This window comes from Glandiceps talaboti, chromosome 12 (assembly GCF_964340395.1).
Source record: "Glandiceps talaboti chromosome 12, keGlaTala1.1, whole genome shotgun sequence".
NCBI lineage: Eukaryota > Metazoa > Hemichordata > Enteropneusta > Spengelidae > Glandiceps > Glandiceps talaboti.
The window spans coordinates 17,223,306-17,243,880 of NC_135560.1; the positions used below are offsets into that span (position 1 = coordinate 17,223,306).

General features: G+C 35.7%; 3 protein-coding genes across 8 annotated transcripts in view; 2 read left to right on the forward strand and 1 right to left on the reverse strand.

Moving 5' to 3' along the window:
* Window positions 1–28: 28 nt before the first annotated feature.
* Window positions 29–19,683, reverse strand: LOC144443180 (protein FAM169B-like). 5 transcript variants are annotated; one of them, XM_078132560.1, is made up of 8 exons: window positions 19,667–19,683; window positions 5,757–5,953; window positions 5,361–5,512; window positions 4,378–4,492; window positions 3,174–3,259; window positions 2,519–2,690; window positions 1,973–2,152; window positions 29–1,106 (listed from the first exon to the last, which is right to left on the reverse strand). In XM_078132560.1, exons 2-8 carry the CDS (start codon window positions 5,866–5,868, stop codon window positions 907–909), a joined length of 1,017 nt encoding a protein of 338 aa, XP_077988686.1. In that variant the 5' UTR covers window positions 5,869–5,953; window positions 19,667–19,683; the 3' UTR covers window positions 29–906. The 5 variants fall into 5 exon arrangements, with proteins under 5 accessions (XP_077988686.1, XP_077988690.1, XP_077988688.1 ...); XM_078132564.1 differs by lacking the exon at window positions 19,667–19,683 and adding an exon at window positions 18,132–18,290 and having other exon boundaries at window positions 5,757–5,909; XM_078132562.1 differs by lacking the exon at window positions 19,667–19,683 and adding an exon at window positions 13,905–14,147.
* On the forward strand, window positions 6,549–15,956 carry LOC144443179 (uncharacterized). The gene is made up of 4 exons (XM_078132559.1): window positions 6,549–6,662; window positions 7,818–8,460; window positions 9,156–9,465; window positions 9,925–15,956. The coding sequence occupies exons 2-4, from the start codon at window positions 7,900–7,902 to the stop codon at window positions 11,268–11,270; spliced, it is 2,217 nt and encodes a 738-aa protein (XP_077988685.1). The 5' UTR covers window positions 6,549–6,662; window positions 7,818–7,899; the 3' UTR covers window positions 11,271–15,956.
* Window positions 17,677–20,575, forward strand: part of LOC144443178 (proprotein convertase subtilisin/kexin type 5-like) — a 35,739-nt gene continuing 32,840 nt past the window's right edge. For both annotated transcript variants that reach the window (XM_078132557.1, XM_078132558.1), the window contains exon 1: window positions 17,677–18,091. In XM_078132557.1, the coding sequence (XP_077988683.1) occupies window positions 17,927–18,091 (165 nt within the window). In that variant the 5' untranslated portion in view covers window positions 17,677–17,926. The remainder of the gene's footprint in view (window positions 18,092–20,575) is intronic.

The following is a 20,575-nucleotide window of genomic DNA, read 5'->3' on the forward strand; positions in this document are numbered from 1 at the left end:
GGTCACCCACCCCCATTACAGTTCTCATTTCAAAGTTATCAAAATTCAAACACACAAGCACAATCTTTAAATAAACTCCAAACACATCATAGCAATGGCATTATTCACTGTATTATTAAAAGTCATTAAATTTCAGTATACAATCCAATACAACAAGTCATTTCACCTTTTACTATTACAATTGTACTTAACATTATCATTTCAAATAAACACCAACACATAATTTGGAATGCCACTTGGGTAACAACATGAACACACAATACAATGTGTACAAATCTAAAACGTGTTCATCTTTTGGTAAAAAGGCAATCTCCAAGGAATTAATTACTATTATTCAAATGTACTCTTCGTCTGTACTTTTCTAAAAAGCTCAGAGGAAAACACACTGTTCCTTGACACACCGATATCATTGGAGGGTACTTTATATAAATAACACTGCTAAGCCATGTAAAATCAACTAAATTACCTTATGAATGTGATGCACCAAAAAAGTGTTTCGTAATCACTAATGATACGTCAAATGGATTTATTTCTCAATTATTGATCTGCCAAAATAAATTAGTGCCAAAGTGTGAAATATTGCCTCTCTCCTAAAGATATTTTTATAATAAATACCCAAAAGTTCACAAATATTATGTTCACGCAAAATTAACACAATTGAAAACATTTCATTCCGTACCTTAAAAAAGATTGATATTATGATGCCCTTAGAACTTATGTTCCATGTCGGGTTCACAAGATACAAAACAAACATTTCCAACAGTTATCATATATTACTCTTCAAAACAATACTCATCTCATAAAATGCCAGCTATAACACTAGAGGGCGCTAACTGTAGTTAGCCTGACAACTCTGCAATCTAATATTTCCACACAGAAAACACTATACAAGTGTCCTGCAAACTGCTACTTTTTCTTGTCTTTGAGATGTTTAGACTTTGATGACTCTGAACTGCCACTTTTCTCTTCGTCACTACATGTACGTTGTCTTCGATTGCTTATGAACTTCAACCACAGATTTCCACGGTAACCCTCCCCACCTGGAGGAACACAATACCACATACGGTCCCTGTGTTCTTGATTGGATAAGAGGAACTTGTAGCAAACTAGAAAAAAAATAAACATCAGTATAGAAATCCATTACCAATTACAAAATGTTAAGATTAGGCAATAAACAGAATAATCATATCATACCATATCATATCATATCATATCATATCAATTACAGCTTGGAAGGTTAAGAGCCTATGAGCTGATCATGAGTCAAATACCAAAAATGCAAAATTCAAATATTCAATAGACTGAGCATGAATATGGTTATTACTACAGTTATTTTTTTATTTTTTTCGCTATATATATGCAAAGCACAAATATTCCAGTTCATACATAATACAGTCCATAGTTTAGAGTTCAATCCCAGGTCAAACAGTGTACTTCAGAGGATAAATAAATATATAGAGTTTCAGAAAATTGATATGATTTTACATTTTAAATTTTGATGTTTTGATATGTGCATGGGTTAAACAGATATCATGAAATTTCAAAATTCTAGAATATACAAAGAATGGTAATATGACATCTACGGGGTAGATAAAAGGAATATGTGTGAGACTGCACAATGCATTGTGGACTTTTTTTCACACACATATATATTTGCTGCTCAGTCAAATCTAATCTGTTGATAGCAGAGATGTTGACAGTGAATGAATATACTGGACAGAAGTACCAACTTCATCCTACAGCATATTACTTATATACTGTATATTGATGCATGTTGTACATACAGAAATATATGCAATATGGCCATGTTTTGTGTGATACAGAATTTATTATATGGCCATGTTTCATGTAATACACTGTTTATCATGTGCCCATGTTTCATCTGACACAAGTTTCTCACATGCCCATGTTTCATGTCATGCAGAGTTTACCTCTGTCAAGGTTTCATTTGATACAGAGTTTAACAACTGACCTGCCATCATTGCATCCGAGATTGGGTTTATTAAACCAATATTTTCTTTTGGAAAAGTCTCCAGGAAATCAACCAAAAGTGAGGTGGCGAATCCCTGATGTCTGTACTCTTTACGAACAAATATAGTGTCAACAGCAGGAATTTCCCAAACATACGGACAAGCTTTCATTACTGCAGTACCTGGAATAATACAACAACAAAAGTATGACAAAATGGTAAATGAAAATGTTGAACTGAAAAGGAATAAACCATCACCTCCACATCTCACCCAAATCCTGATTTCCTCTTGTCATTTTGCAAAGACTAGGATAAGGATTAAAGGCCTATGGTTTAAATATCCCAGATTCTTGCATAAGTGATAAGCTTATAAGCCATTTGAGTTGGTTAGGATCATTCTTTTGTTCTGGACCATATTTTTCTATGGCTCAACAAGACAAGTGTTATTCACACATATATTTTTATCCTAATTGGATCTGGACCTTTTAAAAAGTCCACATTGGTGAAAAGTGTGGCCAAATTATCGGTTACTGGACAACGAAATCTTACCTTTTGTCTTGTATGTATAGAATGCTATAGCTTGACTGTTTTTCCACAATAATTTAGCATTTTCATTGCTTGTATGCGACAGGTAGGTGACATCATCATCATTACATTCCAACTGCTTGAAAATGATGCGATTCAAAACAAAAAGTGCTACTCTTTCTCCAAATGTTGTTACCTGAAAAAAAATTCACATGATCAGAAACTTTGTGTCCAACCTACAAACTCAGTACTCATCCAAAGTTCTCCTTGTTAAAATAACTACAAATGACTGACCAATCAAAGGCAGTGATACAATTACAAATGAATCATGCATGGACCAATCAAAGGCTGTGATTCAACTACAAATGACTGATGCATGGACCAATCAAAGGCAGTGATACAACTTTGTCTTATAATACAAACATCTGCCACACTAGCTCTCGTAGGAATTTTACCTTCTGAGTATACCGTTATAATTTTTCCCCACACATTTTTACATCCCTACAAATGACAAAAGTTCAAACTAATGGTATCACCTGACTCCCTTCTCTAGACCCACAGAAACCATGACATAGAAAGACATTTTTATTTGAACTTGTGAAGTGATGGTGTTTTACTGTTCCAGTCCTGTTTGAACTTACAAACAACATTTCTAAAAACTATGAGTTCATATATATACCTTGATCCATCCATTTTGCTTGTGGGTTGCTGACCTTAGGATATCTTCTGTTGGCCACCATTTATCCATCATATATACTGCAATAGCTAAACACACAATGTAAAAAAAGGGCCTTTAGTTAATTTATCTGTTATTGAAGTCTCATATCCAGTAAAGAACTTATTTCACAATCAATCAATCAGCTGCCGATGAAAGAAAACTTATTTCAAAAGATATGATATTAGTGTAATATTTCCCCCTTTGTCTTTGAGAAGGGGAGTATATTAAATGTATACTAGTATACAGTAGCTAGTAATGGATTGATGTTTTTGGGGTCGGTCTGCAATAGTCTATCTGCAATGGTAGCTTGCTATCTGTTTCTGTGATCAGAGAAATACACTGTTTAAGGATAAGGACTCTGTCACCACGTTCAAGGCAGTGATAGTGATTTCCATAATAGATAGTGTGGTTCATGTAAATTGGCATCACCGCATCAAATGTTACCATGGTAACATCTTCTATGTATATATCAATGGATACTTATCAGATAGACTTAGATTTAAGATCTCAGAAGACATGAAGGTAAATACATAGAAATATTAAAATTGTATGTTACTATTATTGAAAGTGTTCATCTAGGTTGCACTATCTGAGTGATGGTAAATAATATGCTTGACTTCAGCAGAAGTTAACATTATTATGGGGATGATTGATATCCAAGTGATTCAGACAGAAGCTAGGGGTGATTATTTTTATTATTTTTTTCTCATTACTTTTTCATAGCAACTATGGGTCGGTCGGTCATCCAAAAAACTTAAAAGTCATCTTTATGTCTCTCTGCCTCTCCTTTTCCTCTCTTTTTGTTGGATTCCCTGAGTAACAAGCCCTTTCCCAGCTTCTCTACACAATTGGCATGTTCTCAGGCCCCCTACATGAATATCTTCTGTCATGAAGGAAATGCTGTGTTCATGAACAAGCATCCAATTGTTGCTACTGCCATGACTGTAGAAGATGTCGAAAGTCCAGACACTTGTTTATGCTTGACAGAGAGGGCACTGTTCTGCAAAATATTAAGGGTGGGGGCAAAAAAACTTCTTCTTTCTTGATGTCGGATCTGAAAATTTGGGTCGATCAGGTGATGAAAAACAGAAAAAAAATTGCGTCACCTTAAATTCCAAAAAAGTACCTTTATCACTATAACAACACTTTAAATAGAATAATTTACCTCTGTCTTCAGGTTGACAGTCCCAGCAATACAAAAGAAGTACACTATGTGAATCCTTGGCAAGATAATCTCCAAACATCATACATGACAAGATATTAGCTTTTATGCAATGAACCTATGTCAAGAATACAACAGCATTAGTATAATGATAATGTAAATATCAAACAGTAATTCATCTATTCTTGTTCTCATAATTACTCCTCTTTTATTTAAAAACTCGAATTAATGGATGTTAGACGATACCAATTATACAAAATGGCATATCTGCTTTATCTCTAGCTGTGTTTGGGGCTTAAAGTCAAAGCATAGCTGACAGTGGAAAAGAAATTCCATCTCCACTGTCTATGGTCAAAGTACTACACCTGGAGAAGTCAAGTCAATCTATGTGAATTAGCCTTTGCAAGATAATCTCCAAATATTTACATATGACATTCATGTGCTGCTCTTAATCTTTTAACAAAATCTCATTCTCATGATTGACAGTTTTGATTTGCTAGAACACTGTCTTGATTTACAGAAATAATATGGCTGTCATTGTAAACTAATTGGTTCATCTTGAATGATTGATTCTCATTTAACTTCAATGCTTGCAAATAATCATGCAAAATTGTTCAGCTATATTATTATCATCCTGCTGTTGGGGCCCTGAAGAATTCTACAAATCAGTGGCTTATAATTTATATAATACCATGTTGCCATGACAACTGACAAACGTGACCTGGTTTGAAGGTGAAGGCAAGTGACACTAATAATGCATGTGCGAAGATATATTAAGAGATGAAGATGCAGTTGAATCATGGTGGAGGGTCTATGATCGATTGAATACCCGCAAGTTATCACCACAAAGATATAGATGTGGTTAGTAGGAAATAGAAATGTACAACTTAAGACTAATTTACTTGTCTCTGGTGTATTTCCTTTACTACATGTAATTAGTAAACCTGTTTGATGGAGTACTTGCAATTAGCATTAACACAACTTACATCAGCAGAGCAGTATTTGCAGTGAAACACCTCTGCATTTTCTGGGTCAATAGATTTGGTAGATGCATAGTATTTGTCTCTCCTTCCATCACTATCATTGTCTTCCTCTTTCTCCAGAAGGTCAATGACATACAAATCTTCACTCCTGGAGGCTACAGAGGGAAATATCGATGCAAGAAGTCCATTTATTTTCAGGGGATGGAAGCTTTATTAATGAATGAATGAATGAATAAGATAATATTACGTCAATATGAACACTGACATACATGTAGTTGAGAGCACAACTTGACAGTGAGTATAAAGCCAAGATCAAAATATAACGCCACAATAATTGTAGCTAAACTAAGAGAAATTTCAGGCACATATTTACTGCAATAGGTTTTCGTTTATACAAACCTTTCTTTGGTTCTGGATGTGTCTCCTCTTCATCCACTGCTGTTGTTTTTCGTTTGCCTTTCACAAGCAGATCACTAAACGGGCCAATACCTTTATCTACTGCTTCAACCATTTCAAAGAAAGATTCTTCACCGATCAAGCTTGATAGTCAGACTGTAAAGAACATACACACATCACTCCTATTCACCTTGAGGGTTCTATCAATCAATGTCGTAAAGAGAAGTAGACTGGTTCAATAAAGCTGATGAGAAATCGAGTCACAACCTAACACGAATTTACATGTGTACTACTAGTACAGTACAAGTACAATCATGACATGTACATGATGCAGGATTGCGAGGGTGACAGTGTGGATGTACCACACAATGCAAGCAAATGCCGTGTTACCCGGCTTGCCTGGTTGACGATGTTCAGGGATCACTGGAAATAGACTGTGCACACCTAATCAACGCATGGTAAAACGTGAGTGACGAACGTGGGTGATCGTCACACAACGTACACGTGACCGTGATGCATGAAGTGTTTTGTTTACGCTCTCATTGTATTTACACTTTTCTTTTCAGCCAAAGCTATCATGTGGGAGACAAAGACACGTAGCATAGTAAACATCAAGGACGAAAACTTAGACGTTCACCATGGTCGGGCATGCAACTAGCTACTCTACGCAGTGTTGAGCCGGGTACCGAGTTTTGAACACCTCAATGTTTTGTTTTGTAAATTATGACGACATTTCTTTACAAGAGCGCCCCCCTTAGGCGCCAGCGAGCACACGGCGTGCATTCTGGGTATAACCTATTTTAAGATTTTTATATAGTTAAATTCATACGAAGTCACGCTCCAACATCGTGCACAAATAATCAGTCTTCAAACACTCGTCGGATATACAAGTTATAATGCTGCTTTAAGGTAAATTTTATGTATATAGTCAGTGGATTTCGGAAATATTGTCAATCGAGTGATTTTCCCAGATATTGGTGAGGAAAAACATTGGGCTTGTTTACTTCCGGTTGCTAGTTCTTTTGTTATGTTGATAGCAACATGGCGTCCAACCTTAGAATTTATTAATTTTATTGCTGCTACAAACGTTTATTATTGTTACTTTGTTGTCAATATTCCGTTGTCAAGTTAACCAACAGCAAATTAATAAATAGCCATCGAGATGTATATCCCTAAAAGGATATTTTGTTTCCATTCAACAGTACTATGGGTGATGCAACTGTACAGTGCAGTGTACACAATGAGTACACCGTGACCCTTTAAATAAAGTAACTGAGCATCACGGTTTGTGACACGTGAACAATAACATAATGTAGATAACCTTGATATTCTTTGGACAGATTTTTACCAGCTGGCCTCAAAAGATTGGACACGTGATGTTCAGTCCTTGTAAAAGATAATGGCTGTGGCAGGCTTAGGGTTAATGTGACACAATTTCACAAACCAGTTTGTTTTGGGAGGCTAGGCCAGCCGGTCTGGTTACATAACCCATGAAAGTATAGTTTTAATACCATGGATCATAATAGACCCATGGTATAACCAACACTCCCAAGCTTGTACAAATGTGTATTTAGTATAAAGTTAGTCCAATGTTCCATATTTCTCCCAAATTGGTTTTTAGTCATTTTTATTTTGAATTTGTTTAGTATTTATTTGTGATACACCTATATTATTATAAAGACTCACAAACCCCCTTCTTCTGAAATGAAAACATAGCATAACTTTCTTTTATACAGTTGACTGTGTTGTAAACTTAGAACACCCCTTACATGGAGGGTCTATGACTTAATTAGCTCAAATGCTTGTCATAGTCACCATCACAGGCTAGTGTTTATACCAGAGACTGGTATGTATCATAATCATGACAAGATGTGTAGACATGTACATTGTATACATACAAAACAGACAGACAAACTGAAAAAAACATATCCATTGATACTTAACACACACACACACACACACACACACACACCCTTTGAACAACAAGTATTTTTGAAGAAAAGCAAAAGGTAAAAGGTATGGTTAAAATCCAGTTCTGACCTCTGTTCTCATCTCCTCTTCCAGGTTGAAGATAAAGCATGTAGAGAAAGGCTTATGAGCCTATTAGTCCATCTTAGCAGGAGAGAATAACCACCATAAGCAAACCATGGCAGATGAAGGAAAACTAATGTCACCCTTACAGTGTAGTTTCACAGTAGGACCACGGTACACAGACCTGAAACCACTAGGATTTGGTGGTAATGGTTTGGTGTGTTCTGCAGCTGACAGTGAGTGTGACAAACATGTCGCCATCAAGAAGATTTCCTTTAGTGATCGACGAAGCTGCAGACAAGCGCTGAGAGAAATCAAAATAATCCGGCGTCTCCAACATGAAAATATCGTCCGTCTATATGAAATTCTTAGTGCAAATGGAAACAGCGTAGATTTGTGCAATGTTCCAAATTTAAATGAGTTTCGTACAGTCTACCTTATACAAGAGCTGCTTGATACTGATTTACACAGAGTAATACAAAGCCAGACAGTTAGTGGGCCTCATATACGACTATTTATGTATCAGTTATTCAGAGGTCTAAAGTATATCCACAGTGCCAATGTCTTACACAGGGACTTGAAACCCAGCAATTTATTGATCAACTTTGAAGACCTTGTTTTGAAAATTGGGGATTTTGGATTGGCTCGGATTATTGATCCTATGTATTGTCATAAGGTGAGTCATGATTAAAAGACATCTGAATACAACTCAAAATTGAAACATGTATATCCACTGTAGGTTTGCCTTATCATTTGCTTACGAATGACAGAACACCAACTGTATAACTTTGTGTAGTAAGTGATGAGGAGAGTCCACAAAGACTCTATTCCATAAAATGTCACTTCTATGTATATGTGTACCATTGTCAATGTTGAAGCTCTCTTCGTAATTGAATGACGCAAATCAAAATTTATAAATTCACAAACTGTTATAATATATTTAGTATACATATAGAGTGTGGCATTAAGTCCAATAACTATGAACACATGTCCACAGGGAATTCAGAAGAAGAAAAAAATATATAAGGATTACTTTTAGTGCTCATATAAGTTTTTACTGAATGGTAACTCTATTTGGAGTAACAAACCAATATATTATTACTGCCATATAATCACATTCATGCTTTCTTGTAAGGAAGGGACCTTTGGAGTTTAAACTTTCTTTTGGGACTTTGACCTCGACCCACAGGGTCAGTTGTCAAAATCTAACCATTTTCTGCATATCACAAGCACTTGTTGGTATTTATTTGTTGCCATGATGTCATCATTCGGTCACATAGATAAATATTTGAAGGAGACTGTGCCTTCTGTTTGAGGAGGTATTGTGTATTCTATGAAGACTTATTATACCTGTGTTTTTCGTTCCTTCAGGGATATCTGAGTGAGAATGTATCCACACGGTGGTATAGATCCCCAGAATTAATTATTACACCTAACAACTACACCAAGGCCATTGACATGTGGTCCTGTGGCTGTATCCTGGCTGAAATGCTGCAAGGAAAACCAATCTTTCCTGGTGCTAATGAAGCTGAACAAATAAGCCTTATCCTAGAAGCTGTGCCTGTTCCACAAGATGATATTGACAAAGTTTTTGATCTAGTGCCTAAAAATCTCCTGAAAAACTATCATGGTCAACCAAAGAACCCTTTGAGAGAACGATTTCCAAACATTGACAAAGATGGTAAGGAAAGCTATTTTGGTTAGTCTCAAAAGTGTTTTTACTTTTTTACAAAGTTTGGGAACCCCCAGTAACAAGGGGAGAAAACATCAAATCTAGTATTGTGAAAACCCTTTTCTGTTTTCAGTTAGACGAACAAACTGTACATATATAGAAGTGGTAATAGTAAATACAACCTAAAATCATAAGAAACAATGCGAAAAGTTAGTCAAGATAAGAACATATATCAAAATATGATTTGTACTGTGCAGATCATCCTCTATAACACAGTATACTTGTAGTCATAGACCCTCTGGAGGGTCTATGATGTAGTAGAACATACCCAGTATTTAAAACTGTTCAACTTAGAAATAAGGACAAATGTCTAGAATCTGTATATAATGGTTAGTACTGGATACTGACTCTTTATAAATGATTGATTGATTGATTGATTATGTATGTTTTTTTCTGATTATATTTCAGCTTTGAATCTTCTGGAGTGCCTTTTGACCTTTGACCCTAGAGACAGAATCACAGCAGAGGAAGCATTGATGCATCCATATTTGCATACTTATTCCTACCCACCCGATGAACCAATCACGGATGAGCCTTTTTGCATAGAAAGTGAGGTTGATGACCTTTCACTAGCAACTCTGAAGAAAATCATCTTCACAGAAAGTTCCAATGTACAGTGGCAGAACAATGCAGTAGGGATAGATAACCTGGGTGGTATGTTGGATGATCTCAGTATTAAAGAAAACAACGAATCGGATGATGACCTGATGAACAGAAGCTTTACAGAACTAGACAGCCTGTCTTTGAAAGAATTACAGGACGAGAACATGACATCACCAAACAAACTACAGGAAGAATTTGATCGCAAGATGAATGAAGAGGAAGAAAATATGGCCTTTGAGAAGAAACTAGCATTAGACTATGAGAGTGAGTGTAGTGAAAAATCAGATGAAGATGTGAAAGAAGATGGGATCATTTCAGAGAATAAAATTGACAAGGAGTCTCATAAACTAGAAGAAAAGTTACAAATGGAAGAAGTGGAGAAGGAGAAATTTGTTGAAGAAGGCGACACGGTTGTTGAAAAGAAAGAGAAATGTAAGTTGAACGTCGCCTGTAGTGTGAAACTGAAAGATAACAGTGATGGAGAAGATAGGTCAGAGAAAGAAGACTCAGATGATGAGAGCAAGATCAATATTGAAGAACAAGAAAAGTTTTCTATTGTACATTTGAAAACAGACTCTGAAAAAGAAGGTAAACAAAATGCAGAGAAGGGGTCCAGTGAAACTAGTGGTGTACAGAAGTCTAGAAAAGAAGTTGTTTCTGTTAAAAGAAAAATCAATGCAAACAGCAACTACAGTAATATACAGGATGACCATTACGAACGAGAAAAGACCCTAGAAAACTGTTTAGAAATTGATCGGTACTTGGCTCTGAATGAAGACAATGGTGTTGCTTTGGATGTCAACCTACCAGATGTGAAAAAGAAAATCCGAAGCAGACACATTTCTAACGACAACTACAAACATGGTTCTGATGATAACGCGGAGGGCTACACTTCACCAAAACTGCAACACAAAATGAACGAGATTCTTAAACATGAACAGGAACGCAACAATGCAGTAAGATTAAGTTTACTAGGAAAGCAGAAGGGATTAGAGGAATACAAGCAACAACTTCACATTGATTTGCCCATTAGAGACATGGAACGTACAAGTGGACCCAACTCACCAAGATCACCCAAAATGTATTCTCCAAGAGGGGAAAAAAGTGTTAGACCAAAAAAATACAACTCAAAAACAAAAGGAAAACAGTGAAAGTTGCAGTGTGTATGGCTGTCTCCGTCTCACATTATCATAAAAGCTAGTGATGTGAATACCCTTCTTTCCACTCTAGATGACTATTCTGTATAGACATAGCCTAGAATCCAGACAAATGGGCATTTTCAATTCCCATCTCAGCATGATGGGGAAATAATGAAGTCAGAACCCCCATTTGCATGTATTCCAGGCTAGTATAGACATCATGCCTGAATGTTGTACGTCCATCAGTTGACTAACGAAAATAAGCCTAAGTGATAGCTATGATTATGAAAACAGTTACTTACGCTATATTCACCATATCATATTGTTTTTGCAAGATAAACTGAAGATGTCAGTGAGGAAAATGATGGACTACCATAGTGTATGATTTATGAATTCAAAAATCTGTGACATCATGCATATTTAAAGTAAAATTTGTCAAAAATAACAACCAAAAAGACCTGTCAAGTACGTGTACATCTACCCGAGGGAGTGTATATTTGAACAACTAAGTACAGAATTTAAGTGTCAAACTCAGTATTCACACTGTGTTTATGATGAAGTGAGAGGACTTTTGCTTTGATAAGTGTGTTTATATTTTCACTGCACATTGAACTCTTTTGAACATATCTATAACAAAGGACAATATATTTATGTTTATTATACCTACAGCAGGGTCAACTTGCATTTGGAGGGATTTTCTTCAAAAGTACAAGGACTTTTTTTTTCAACATTTGATATGAAGTTAGTCAAAAAGTATTTATCACTTGAATTATTTTTCAGACTGAGTGATAGCCTGAAAGATCCAGGTGTTGATTCTGTTTATATAATGTGCTGTCTGCTGGTTTGTTCAAACACACTGTATAAACAAAGCTGGGCCTTCAGTTTACAGTTAAACTATATATAGCTCTATGTGACTGCCTTGCTTTGCTCTAGAATGATAAATATAACTGATCACTCTAAATTATAGAAATATTTGTAATTCCTAGAATCTTAAATGTCTGATGTTTAATCATGATAGTAATTTCACATCACATGACTACACCACCTATTAATTATGCATATATTGTTGATTTACCATTACCTTATATGGATATCATAGGGTTTGTTTTCATATGAGTATATGCTGATATGAACTATGGATTGAATTTGGTGGTGTTTCATAAGTAGTTCATTTGCATGTGTCAGGGTCCATCTTGAAGTACATGCACTTGAATACAGGATAGAGTGTATCACAATTAATGTCAAGGCCTTGTAAGTTTAATAAGTACCTACAACAGTACCTCCTGTTCTTTCCTTTATCCTGTTCTGTCTGTATGTCTGTCTGTCTGTCCATCTCTGTTCATATGTCCCTATCCCTCTCTGTGTGTGTCTATAATGTCATTTTTTTGACAAGCATCTCAAATTCACAGTGTGTAAGAACAGAAGCACATATACAGAAAGATTATAGATCAGTGGACTGATGAGACAATAGACAGACATTTGTACTTAAGCTTAGCTGTTACCTTATGCATAGAAATAGGGTTAGACCCACTAAGATATAGTTAGTGTATGGCTTCATCTACAAATGGCAAGCAACAGTTCTATACTTGCTCAATACACACTGTGAACACTGCACACTACATGTATAACTTACATACATGGACAAGAGTGTTGTAGGATCATGACTTCATCCTACTTTGGCAAAGTGGTTTACTGATAATGTTAGTAGTATTTCACCAAATATGTTTTAACTTGTTATGCACAGTATTATTTTATTGAAGGAACAAAGCATGAGTTGTGTTTATAGGTAACAACTTCATTACAGTAGTACTGTATTGAATCAGTGGAGATTTCTTTTTAGTTGTCCTGTTGTCAGGAGATTATTATGACTGAAATACTTTGTATGACCTTGACCTTTGACCCAGTACTGCCCAAGACATTGCCTTGGTTGGAACTTCAATTTTGTTTAAAGTTACTTTCTGTGTTGTGGAGAATTAGACCTATGAGTATTATACATTGAACATTGTGTATGAATGTTTATGAATGTTGTCAAGTGTAATAAATGTACTGTTGATATATCATATTTATATCAAAGCTAATTTAAGATTTTAATAAGAATTTATCTGCAGAGTAACGATACCAAAATTGATCAGTTTGATTTTAACTCTTTGTCATTTCAAGCAAGTTACCAGCCTTTATTATCATTTATCTGTTGCAACTCAACGTCACAGACAGCATTGCATATCAAACTTTTCACTCATTGGACATGCTGGTACTGTCAACAATTACAAGTTTTGCCACCATCTCACAACATAGTCTTGGTTACCCAGACTCTGCGTGGTAACTATTTCCTCTCATTCTTTGAGGCAGCTCCAGTCAGAGCCTGCAGTGGAGTCTGGGTAACCCTGACTATTCACAATATTAACAAACTTAGATTTTACATCTCAGTGAACCAGCTACATGTAGGTAGGAACAATGTTTGATAATGAAGATGTTGATTTTATAATATAATATGATTTTAAAATTATATTTTATCTTGTCATAAATGTCATAAATGTAACATACTTCACAGTTCATCCGGGTGACTAGAACTGACCATTTAGCTGGCATTAAAGTTAACTCAAAACAGTGTTAATTTATGTAACTCAATATCATGTTTGTACTTACCACTGTGTATCAGTTTAGTGGAAAGGTACAATTTATTGTCCAGATGTGATGTGGTAAATTCAGACAATTTTACCAGACAGTTTATATCATAGTCCATAGCAGAAGAGGCTGTTTCCAAGTGCCATTCAGCACATTACCGTTGTCAAACTTTGTATTTGGTCTTTGAAAATTAATTCCATAACTCAACTTGTCTGTTAGTGATGGTAATGGAAGTTTTGATATATTTCAGTTGAAGAAAATACATACATGTAGATGGTCATATAGCTACAACATATGGTATGGCTTCATGATGGGTGAATGGTTAGCGTGACTGGCTTGGAATCTACAGGTTGCAGGTTCGAGCCCTGTCGCTGCTTGCTGTTTGTTTCTGAGTGGCTAAAGTCCTTGGGCAAGATTTGAACCACGACTGTGCTTCAGTCAACCCAGCTGTATAATTGGGGACCTGGTAGGATGTAGGTTGCAATGTGAAGGCTTTAATCCTATGCGCTTAAATGGCTGCAATGGATTGTATGCTCCCCGGGGAGTTGAGGAAGACTAAAGGGCCGTTGTGCCGTTCTGATCCGAGCCAGGGGTAATAAATTGTAAAGCGCTTTGAGCACGGTGTGGGAAAGCGCTATATAAGAACCGAACATTATTATTATTATTATTATTATGGCTTCCCCAAAATAGAACAAAATTACTGTTAATTTTCCAAACAGTCACTCCATGACCAAAGAATTACTAGAACCATGACTGGACATTGACATGATATACATTAGTAATTTTTTTATTAATTTTGAAAGTCTATTTAATGATATTTTGACACTGTGTATCTGTTTGTATCACTAGTAAGTTTAGTATGTGGGATTTGTTCAATTATTGGAAGTAATTATGATTTGTAAGTCTAATTTCTTTCATAGTGAAGTGGCATTCTCATACTGAAATATATTTTTTTTTACATGTGTTTGTCCTGATTCCAGAAGTCAGTCTGAATAGTAAAAACCTCTCCTGACACAATTAATGACTTAAAAAAACTATCTGTAAGAACAAGCAGTCTTTTGTCCTCAAACTGAAGTTTCCCATTTGTGTACATATGAACACCTCACTGTAGTGACCTAAAGTGGCCAAAGTTCAGTGCCAAATGGTTCTTTTCATAGGCAGGTGATATTCTACTTTTCAATGGCATCTAGGATGTCATTCAAAGTCATTGTCTTTCCATAGACCAGAAGGAAAAAAAGAATCATGACGTAGTTTTCCAATATCATTACCTCCAAATTATTGTTTTTTACACAATACTGAAATGGACATAATATGTCTAAATTAAAGAATGGTAAAGATTGTGTGAGTAACTTTTGTGACAAATGGTCGTCTCTTTTACCATAACATTGTGAAATATATTCAGATTTTATGTTTTAATTGTTTTTCACCACTTCTTTGGAATTTTAAGTGAAAAATAATACAAAGGGAATTATTTACCTAGTGTATTTACTTCCAAACTTTATGTAAACTGCTCATGGGTTTTCATTGTTTCACATTGATGTCTGTTCTGTAACTAAGGTATGCCATGACATGGTGAGGGTGGAGTGATATGACATATCTGACAGTGTAATTTCTGAGAGGATTTGTATATTAAAGGATGTAGAATATTCTTTATCTGTTTCTATTTATGTATTAATATATATTTTAACCTTTTATCTGTTAACAGTTTAGTACATGGCAGCAGTCCATGTATGAATTTGTTGGGTTTTTAATTTTCTAATTTTTTCTTACTTTTGACCTTTCTATTTTTTTTGGTAACAGTTTACTATCATCCCAAATCTAAAATTTGTCCACATTTATTTGCAAACTTGCGAAATAATTTATACAGCAGTTTTTGACTGCAAAATAGTTTGTCTTTTCAAGGGTTCTATTATTAAAACAGGTTAAAGTGTACTTATTGCACCAATTTAACTCACTGACACAGTGTGTTCATCAGGGACAAATTGGTGCATTATTTTTTTTTTCACAATTTTTCAAATACAGCCATGACATATCTCTACCATTCAACTCCAAATATTTTGTTCTGATTGTTTGCATGATTTCTTGTGTTTATTTTGCTTGTGCACTATAACCTGGAGTAAACACACACACACACACACACACACACACACACACACACACACACACACACACACTCTGTCACACTGTGTTTAACTTTTGTCAGCTTTGTATATTCAGTATTAAACATGTTTATAAACAAAATATAAATTTGTGTCTTTGTCGTACGCCATTCATTTTCCCAAAGTCTAGAAACAATAAGTAGTCACCCATTGGTTTGGTAGAGGTGTGCTAGATCACATTTTCCACCACTTTGAGTAAAAATATATATATTCCCATTTTCAACCAAGTTGGGATGTGAGAATTGATACCATTTTAGACAAAGGCTACTGAGGTGACTTCATCTTAGACCAACGTACCTTCCCAAATCTACACCCCAATTTAGACCACACCAAAAATGCGTACCTGAAAGAACAGTTTGACCATACATCATTTCCTGGCATAGAGTAACAACAGCTTCCCCACCCCCACCCCAGGGATTTTTATTTAAGAGTATAAAAATGTGAGGATCGATCTGTGCCCAATGACAATTCTGACCATTTTGTTAGGTTCCTATGGCATGTCAGTTGGGTGAGACTCCACTACACTATTCTTTCTAACGTAATATAGCATTTCAAAGAGGAATAAGCCCACCAGAATTGGGGACCACTGCAACAAGACCGGCCACAATGTGTCCTGGGATAACACCAAGGTTTTAGCCAGAGAACAGGACTCGGGTTAAAAGATAAGTGAAGGAAGTCATCGGCATCAGACAGAGGAGACCCATCATGAACAGGAACCAAGGATACCAACTACATTCAATTTATGGACATATTATTCCACCTGAGTTCAGAGAGGAACATTAATGCCAAATAATTAAATCATTGCATGATAAAGGTCTGTAGTAGACGGATTGAAAAGTCACATTCATTTCCTTATTTACCATTCCAAAGTACTAGTAAGGTTCCTGTGAAATAAATGACATACATGTCGTTACATTTTGCACAACTTTATCTATATTGTATACTACTATGATAATTAACATACCAAAATGTTGTTCATGGACCATACAGTTGCCACAAACTGTTCAGACTTGTATCCTACAGGTAGTGCTGCATAAGGTTGCATTAACAGGTTAATGAGAACACTCTGCAAACATTTCAATAGTTTTGCTGACAATGTCTGTAAACTTTACACCTTACTTGAGATTATTTATCTGTTGTTTGGTTTGCATATCTTGATGCAGTACATAAATATCAAAGTCTGACAGTTGTAAAGTCTTATTGTAGAATGATAATATTGCAGCAATAACACATCCCGCTACAAATACTTCAGTTGAGCCAGGAGGAAATATTGTTTCATTCTGTTAAAGATAGACACTTTTCAATGACACAACCAGCAAATTGGCATCCAAGTTTTAGTTTTAATAACTGCTGGTTACAGAACCTGTGTTTTGATCAAAAGGCAAAGTCCAAATGTAATTGTACCAAAGGTCGACTCGTGGATAAAAAAATCTATCACTTTGGTGGAAAAAATTCTACCGGGTTCATTTCTTATTCACAGGTACTTTTCAAAATAATAATGTAGTCTTGGCTCTCGGAACCACACAGGGTTGATCGTCTGCTGGCCCATTTTCATTCATATTATAAAGTTGTTTGGTGGCGCACTTCACATGTTCGCTTGTGGCCGCCAAGTAAGTGTTGTAATGTATGCCAAAGCCCAATGAACTAATTACCATACAATCAATGCCTTCTGACCAGTGTACACTTTTGCTTACTGGAGTGCCTGTGAGACAGTGTCGTTTTCTTCCAAGTGAGACAGAAGCCATGATACACAGATAACGAAGAAGGAACCCCAATACGTTATTTCTTTACGTGTATGTACATTTGGTAGTGGTGGGGGATCCCCTGCAGTGATTTGTTACAGCGTAAAACTTCCGACCATCTCAACTCAAAGTGTGTGCAGTTATGTCGTCGACGGTCAAGTTATTTTTCTTTGGTGTGTTGACCTTAATTTACGTATCTTTAACTTTTGGTGCTATTCATACAAACCACTATGCAGTCCATATAGAGGGAGGAAAATTAGAAGCCGATCGACTGGCTACAAAATACGGTTATATCAATAAAGGGCAGGTAAGGAACTTTTGAAAGTTGACCGGATTCTTGACAAGACCAGTGTAGACTCGACTGTTGACGTGTCGCAAGAGCTTCTTTATTTTACAATGTGTTAATGTATTCTTTTCATAGAAAACCATTTCACCCCAGCCTTAACGAGGATTAAGATTTCTCCAACTTTTTAGTCGTTCGTCCAACTTGATTGAAGACGAATCAACGACAATAGACTAGCTAATTGTACTGATACAGGAAATCAAAATCCATGAGTAATAATCGTCGTCACATTATGTCAATGACGTGAATTATAGATTGGCGCGGCGTCTGCTTCCTTGCTATATAACTATGCGATATGGTAGCATACCAACACAGCACATGCATGGTGGTGTGAGTGGCGTAAAATGCCCTGTCTGAACTTTGTCGTATCACAATACAAGCACAAGCCTCTTGTTTAACAACTTTGTGACTTTGTATAACATATTTAATCAACCAAACCTGAAGGCAGTCGGTAAATGTCTTCATGCATGCCTTCGTACACATTAGTAATGGAACCATACACAGGCCGGTGTACACAGGTGAAGTTAATTTATGTGTCACTGTGGTGGTGGTGTGAGGACTGCTATGAATCTTGCTGATGAATCTTTGTGAATAAATGGCATTTTAATTTTTGTCCCCAATTTTCTATGTTTAATAGTTTATGTACATCAGTCAACAGCCCCCCCCCCCTCCCCCCGAAAATAACTTAATATTTTATTAAAAGTTGAGAATTCTTCAGAAAATTAACAAGGTAAAGGAAATGACAAGTGGAATATTTTTGATATGTACCTGTTACCCATATGTTCACAGTATGACACACATGCATCATACACACGTCATACAGGAAGTATATACTAGTTATACCTGACATCTTTCAGATAAATTGTAATTTGAACGCAGAAAAGTCTTCCTGCATCACTCAAATCTATATTAGTATTATTTGTCATTGGTTTAAAGTATTCAATTCAAAATTGGAGTCCCACAACAACATTTCCATTACGTCCCGAAAGTTTTCTAAGATTGAGCTAGCACCATATTATTCTCAATAACTTTACTTTGTTGAATTGGAAAATGCTTCAATACTAATATGGTTGTATTATAATTGGTCAAGTTGTCTCAAAACCCCTTATATCACTCACATTTTCCTAGACTAAATGAAGAAAACTGGGGGTGGGGGTTGTGTAATATAATTGTTTGAAGTTGTCTATGTGTATCTTGGCATGTTTTGTTGATCTGATGTTACTGTAATAATTAGCATGAAGAAGGTTCCCCCAAAAAATGAAAAGGGCAAACCTTTCAGTGAATATATTGTAATTTACAATCCTTTAAACCATGATAAACAAGAAAACCATCCACCAGTAACTGTTGCTATGGTAACAACTGACATTATATCACAGGCCTGCATGTATGTACTTCAGTTATGAAGTGGCAGTCTATCATGTCACTCTGTTGATTCCAAGGTACCATTAAAAACAGTACACAATTCTCAACTATTTCAGTATGAATTAAAAATTGTATGAATGAATATGAATTAATTGCGATTTAAAAGTTTCTACATACCTGAATCCATGTATATATATAAATGAAAATAAAATGCCATAGTTGATATTATAGGATGTTGTCTAGAAGTACTCTAGGAAGTCTACACAATGTATTTCCTGTCTTTGTCATAAATATTTAAACAGTGAATGAATAACCCAAGTAACTTGGAATCTACACTATCCTTGCAAAATACCCAAAATATAATTCTGATTGTTTAAGTCTGAAGAAATGGTGTGAAATATTAATAAAAATTGTTAGCCCATTATCAAATCATCAAGTTTATATGTCACCTGACCTCAATCCCTCTATCAGGGGACTGTGACATGACTGAATCCTATCCATAGAATAACTCTAGCAAAATTAGATACACAATAGTACTGTGTTGACATAACTACCTTCTAAATATTCAATCAAACTTGTACAGTGACTTGTTTCAGTTTAGTTATTACAAATAATAAAAGTCATAGTAGAACTAAACCAAAGCATTTTTTTTTTCATGATCATGGCTAAGTGATGTCACTGTTAGAATTTAGTAAAAGTTTATATCAACAGCTTTACTAGAGTTAGTGGTAGGACCATGGCAGAATCACAGTCCCTCTATCACAGGAGTAGTCTGGATGCCATTGTGATCTCTGACTAAATTGTAACGATACTGCTAGACTAGCACATAATAGACTGGCAGGATATTTCTGTAGAAGTTTTCACTGCAGAGAGTGTATGCTTGTGAAATTGTGTAAGTACAAATGCCCAAAGGTGGAACAGAAATCTGCATAACAATACCAGTATGTCTGGCATTTCATCTCCCCTCCACTGTCTATGATTAAACTCAGACCACTAAAACTGAAAAGAAGAGTCTTATCTTGTAATGACAACTTATCAACAGTCTATGAAAGCTGATAGAAAACTTGCAAAATAGTGTCAATGGCT

Bases quoted from the DNA above. Each gene is read 5' to 3' on its own strand.
- LOC144443180 (XM_078132560.1), bottom strand. From the start codon at position 5,868: ATGGTTGAAGCAGTAGATAAAGGTATTGGCCCGTTTAGTGATCTGCTT. The intron at 4,493-5,360 runs GTAAGTTGTGTT...TTCTTGACATAG, and splicing joins GCAAATACTGCTCTGCTGAT to GTTCATTGCATAAAAGCTAA. The intron at 1,107-1,972 runs GTCAGTTGTTAA...TTTTTTTTCTAG, and splicing joins CTCGGATGCAATGATGGCAG to TTTGCTACAAGTTCCTCTTA.
- LOC144443179 (XM_078132559.1), top strand. From the start codon at position 7,900: ATGGCAGATGAAGGAAAACTAATGTCACCCTTACAGTGTAGTTTCACA. The intron at 8,461-9,155 runs GTGAGTCATGAT...TCGTTCCTTCAG, and splicing joins ATCCTATGTATTGTCATAAG to GGATATCTGAGTGAGAATGT. The intron at 9,466-9,924 runs GTAAGGAAAGCT...ATTATATTTCAG, and splicing joins TCCAAACATTGACAAAGATG to CTTTGAATCTTCTGGAGTGC.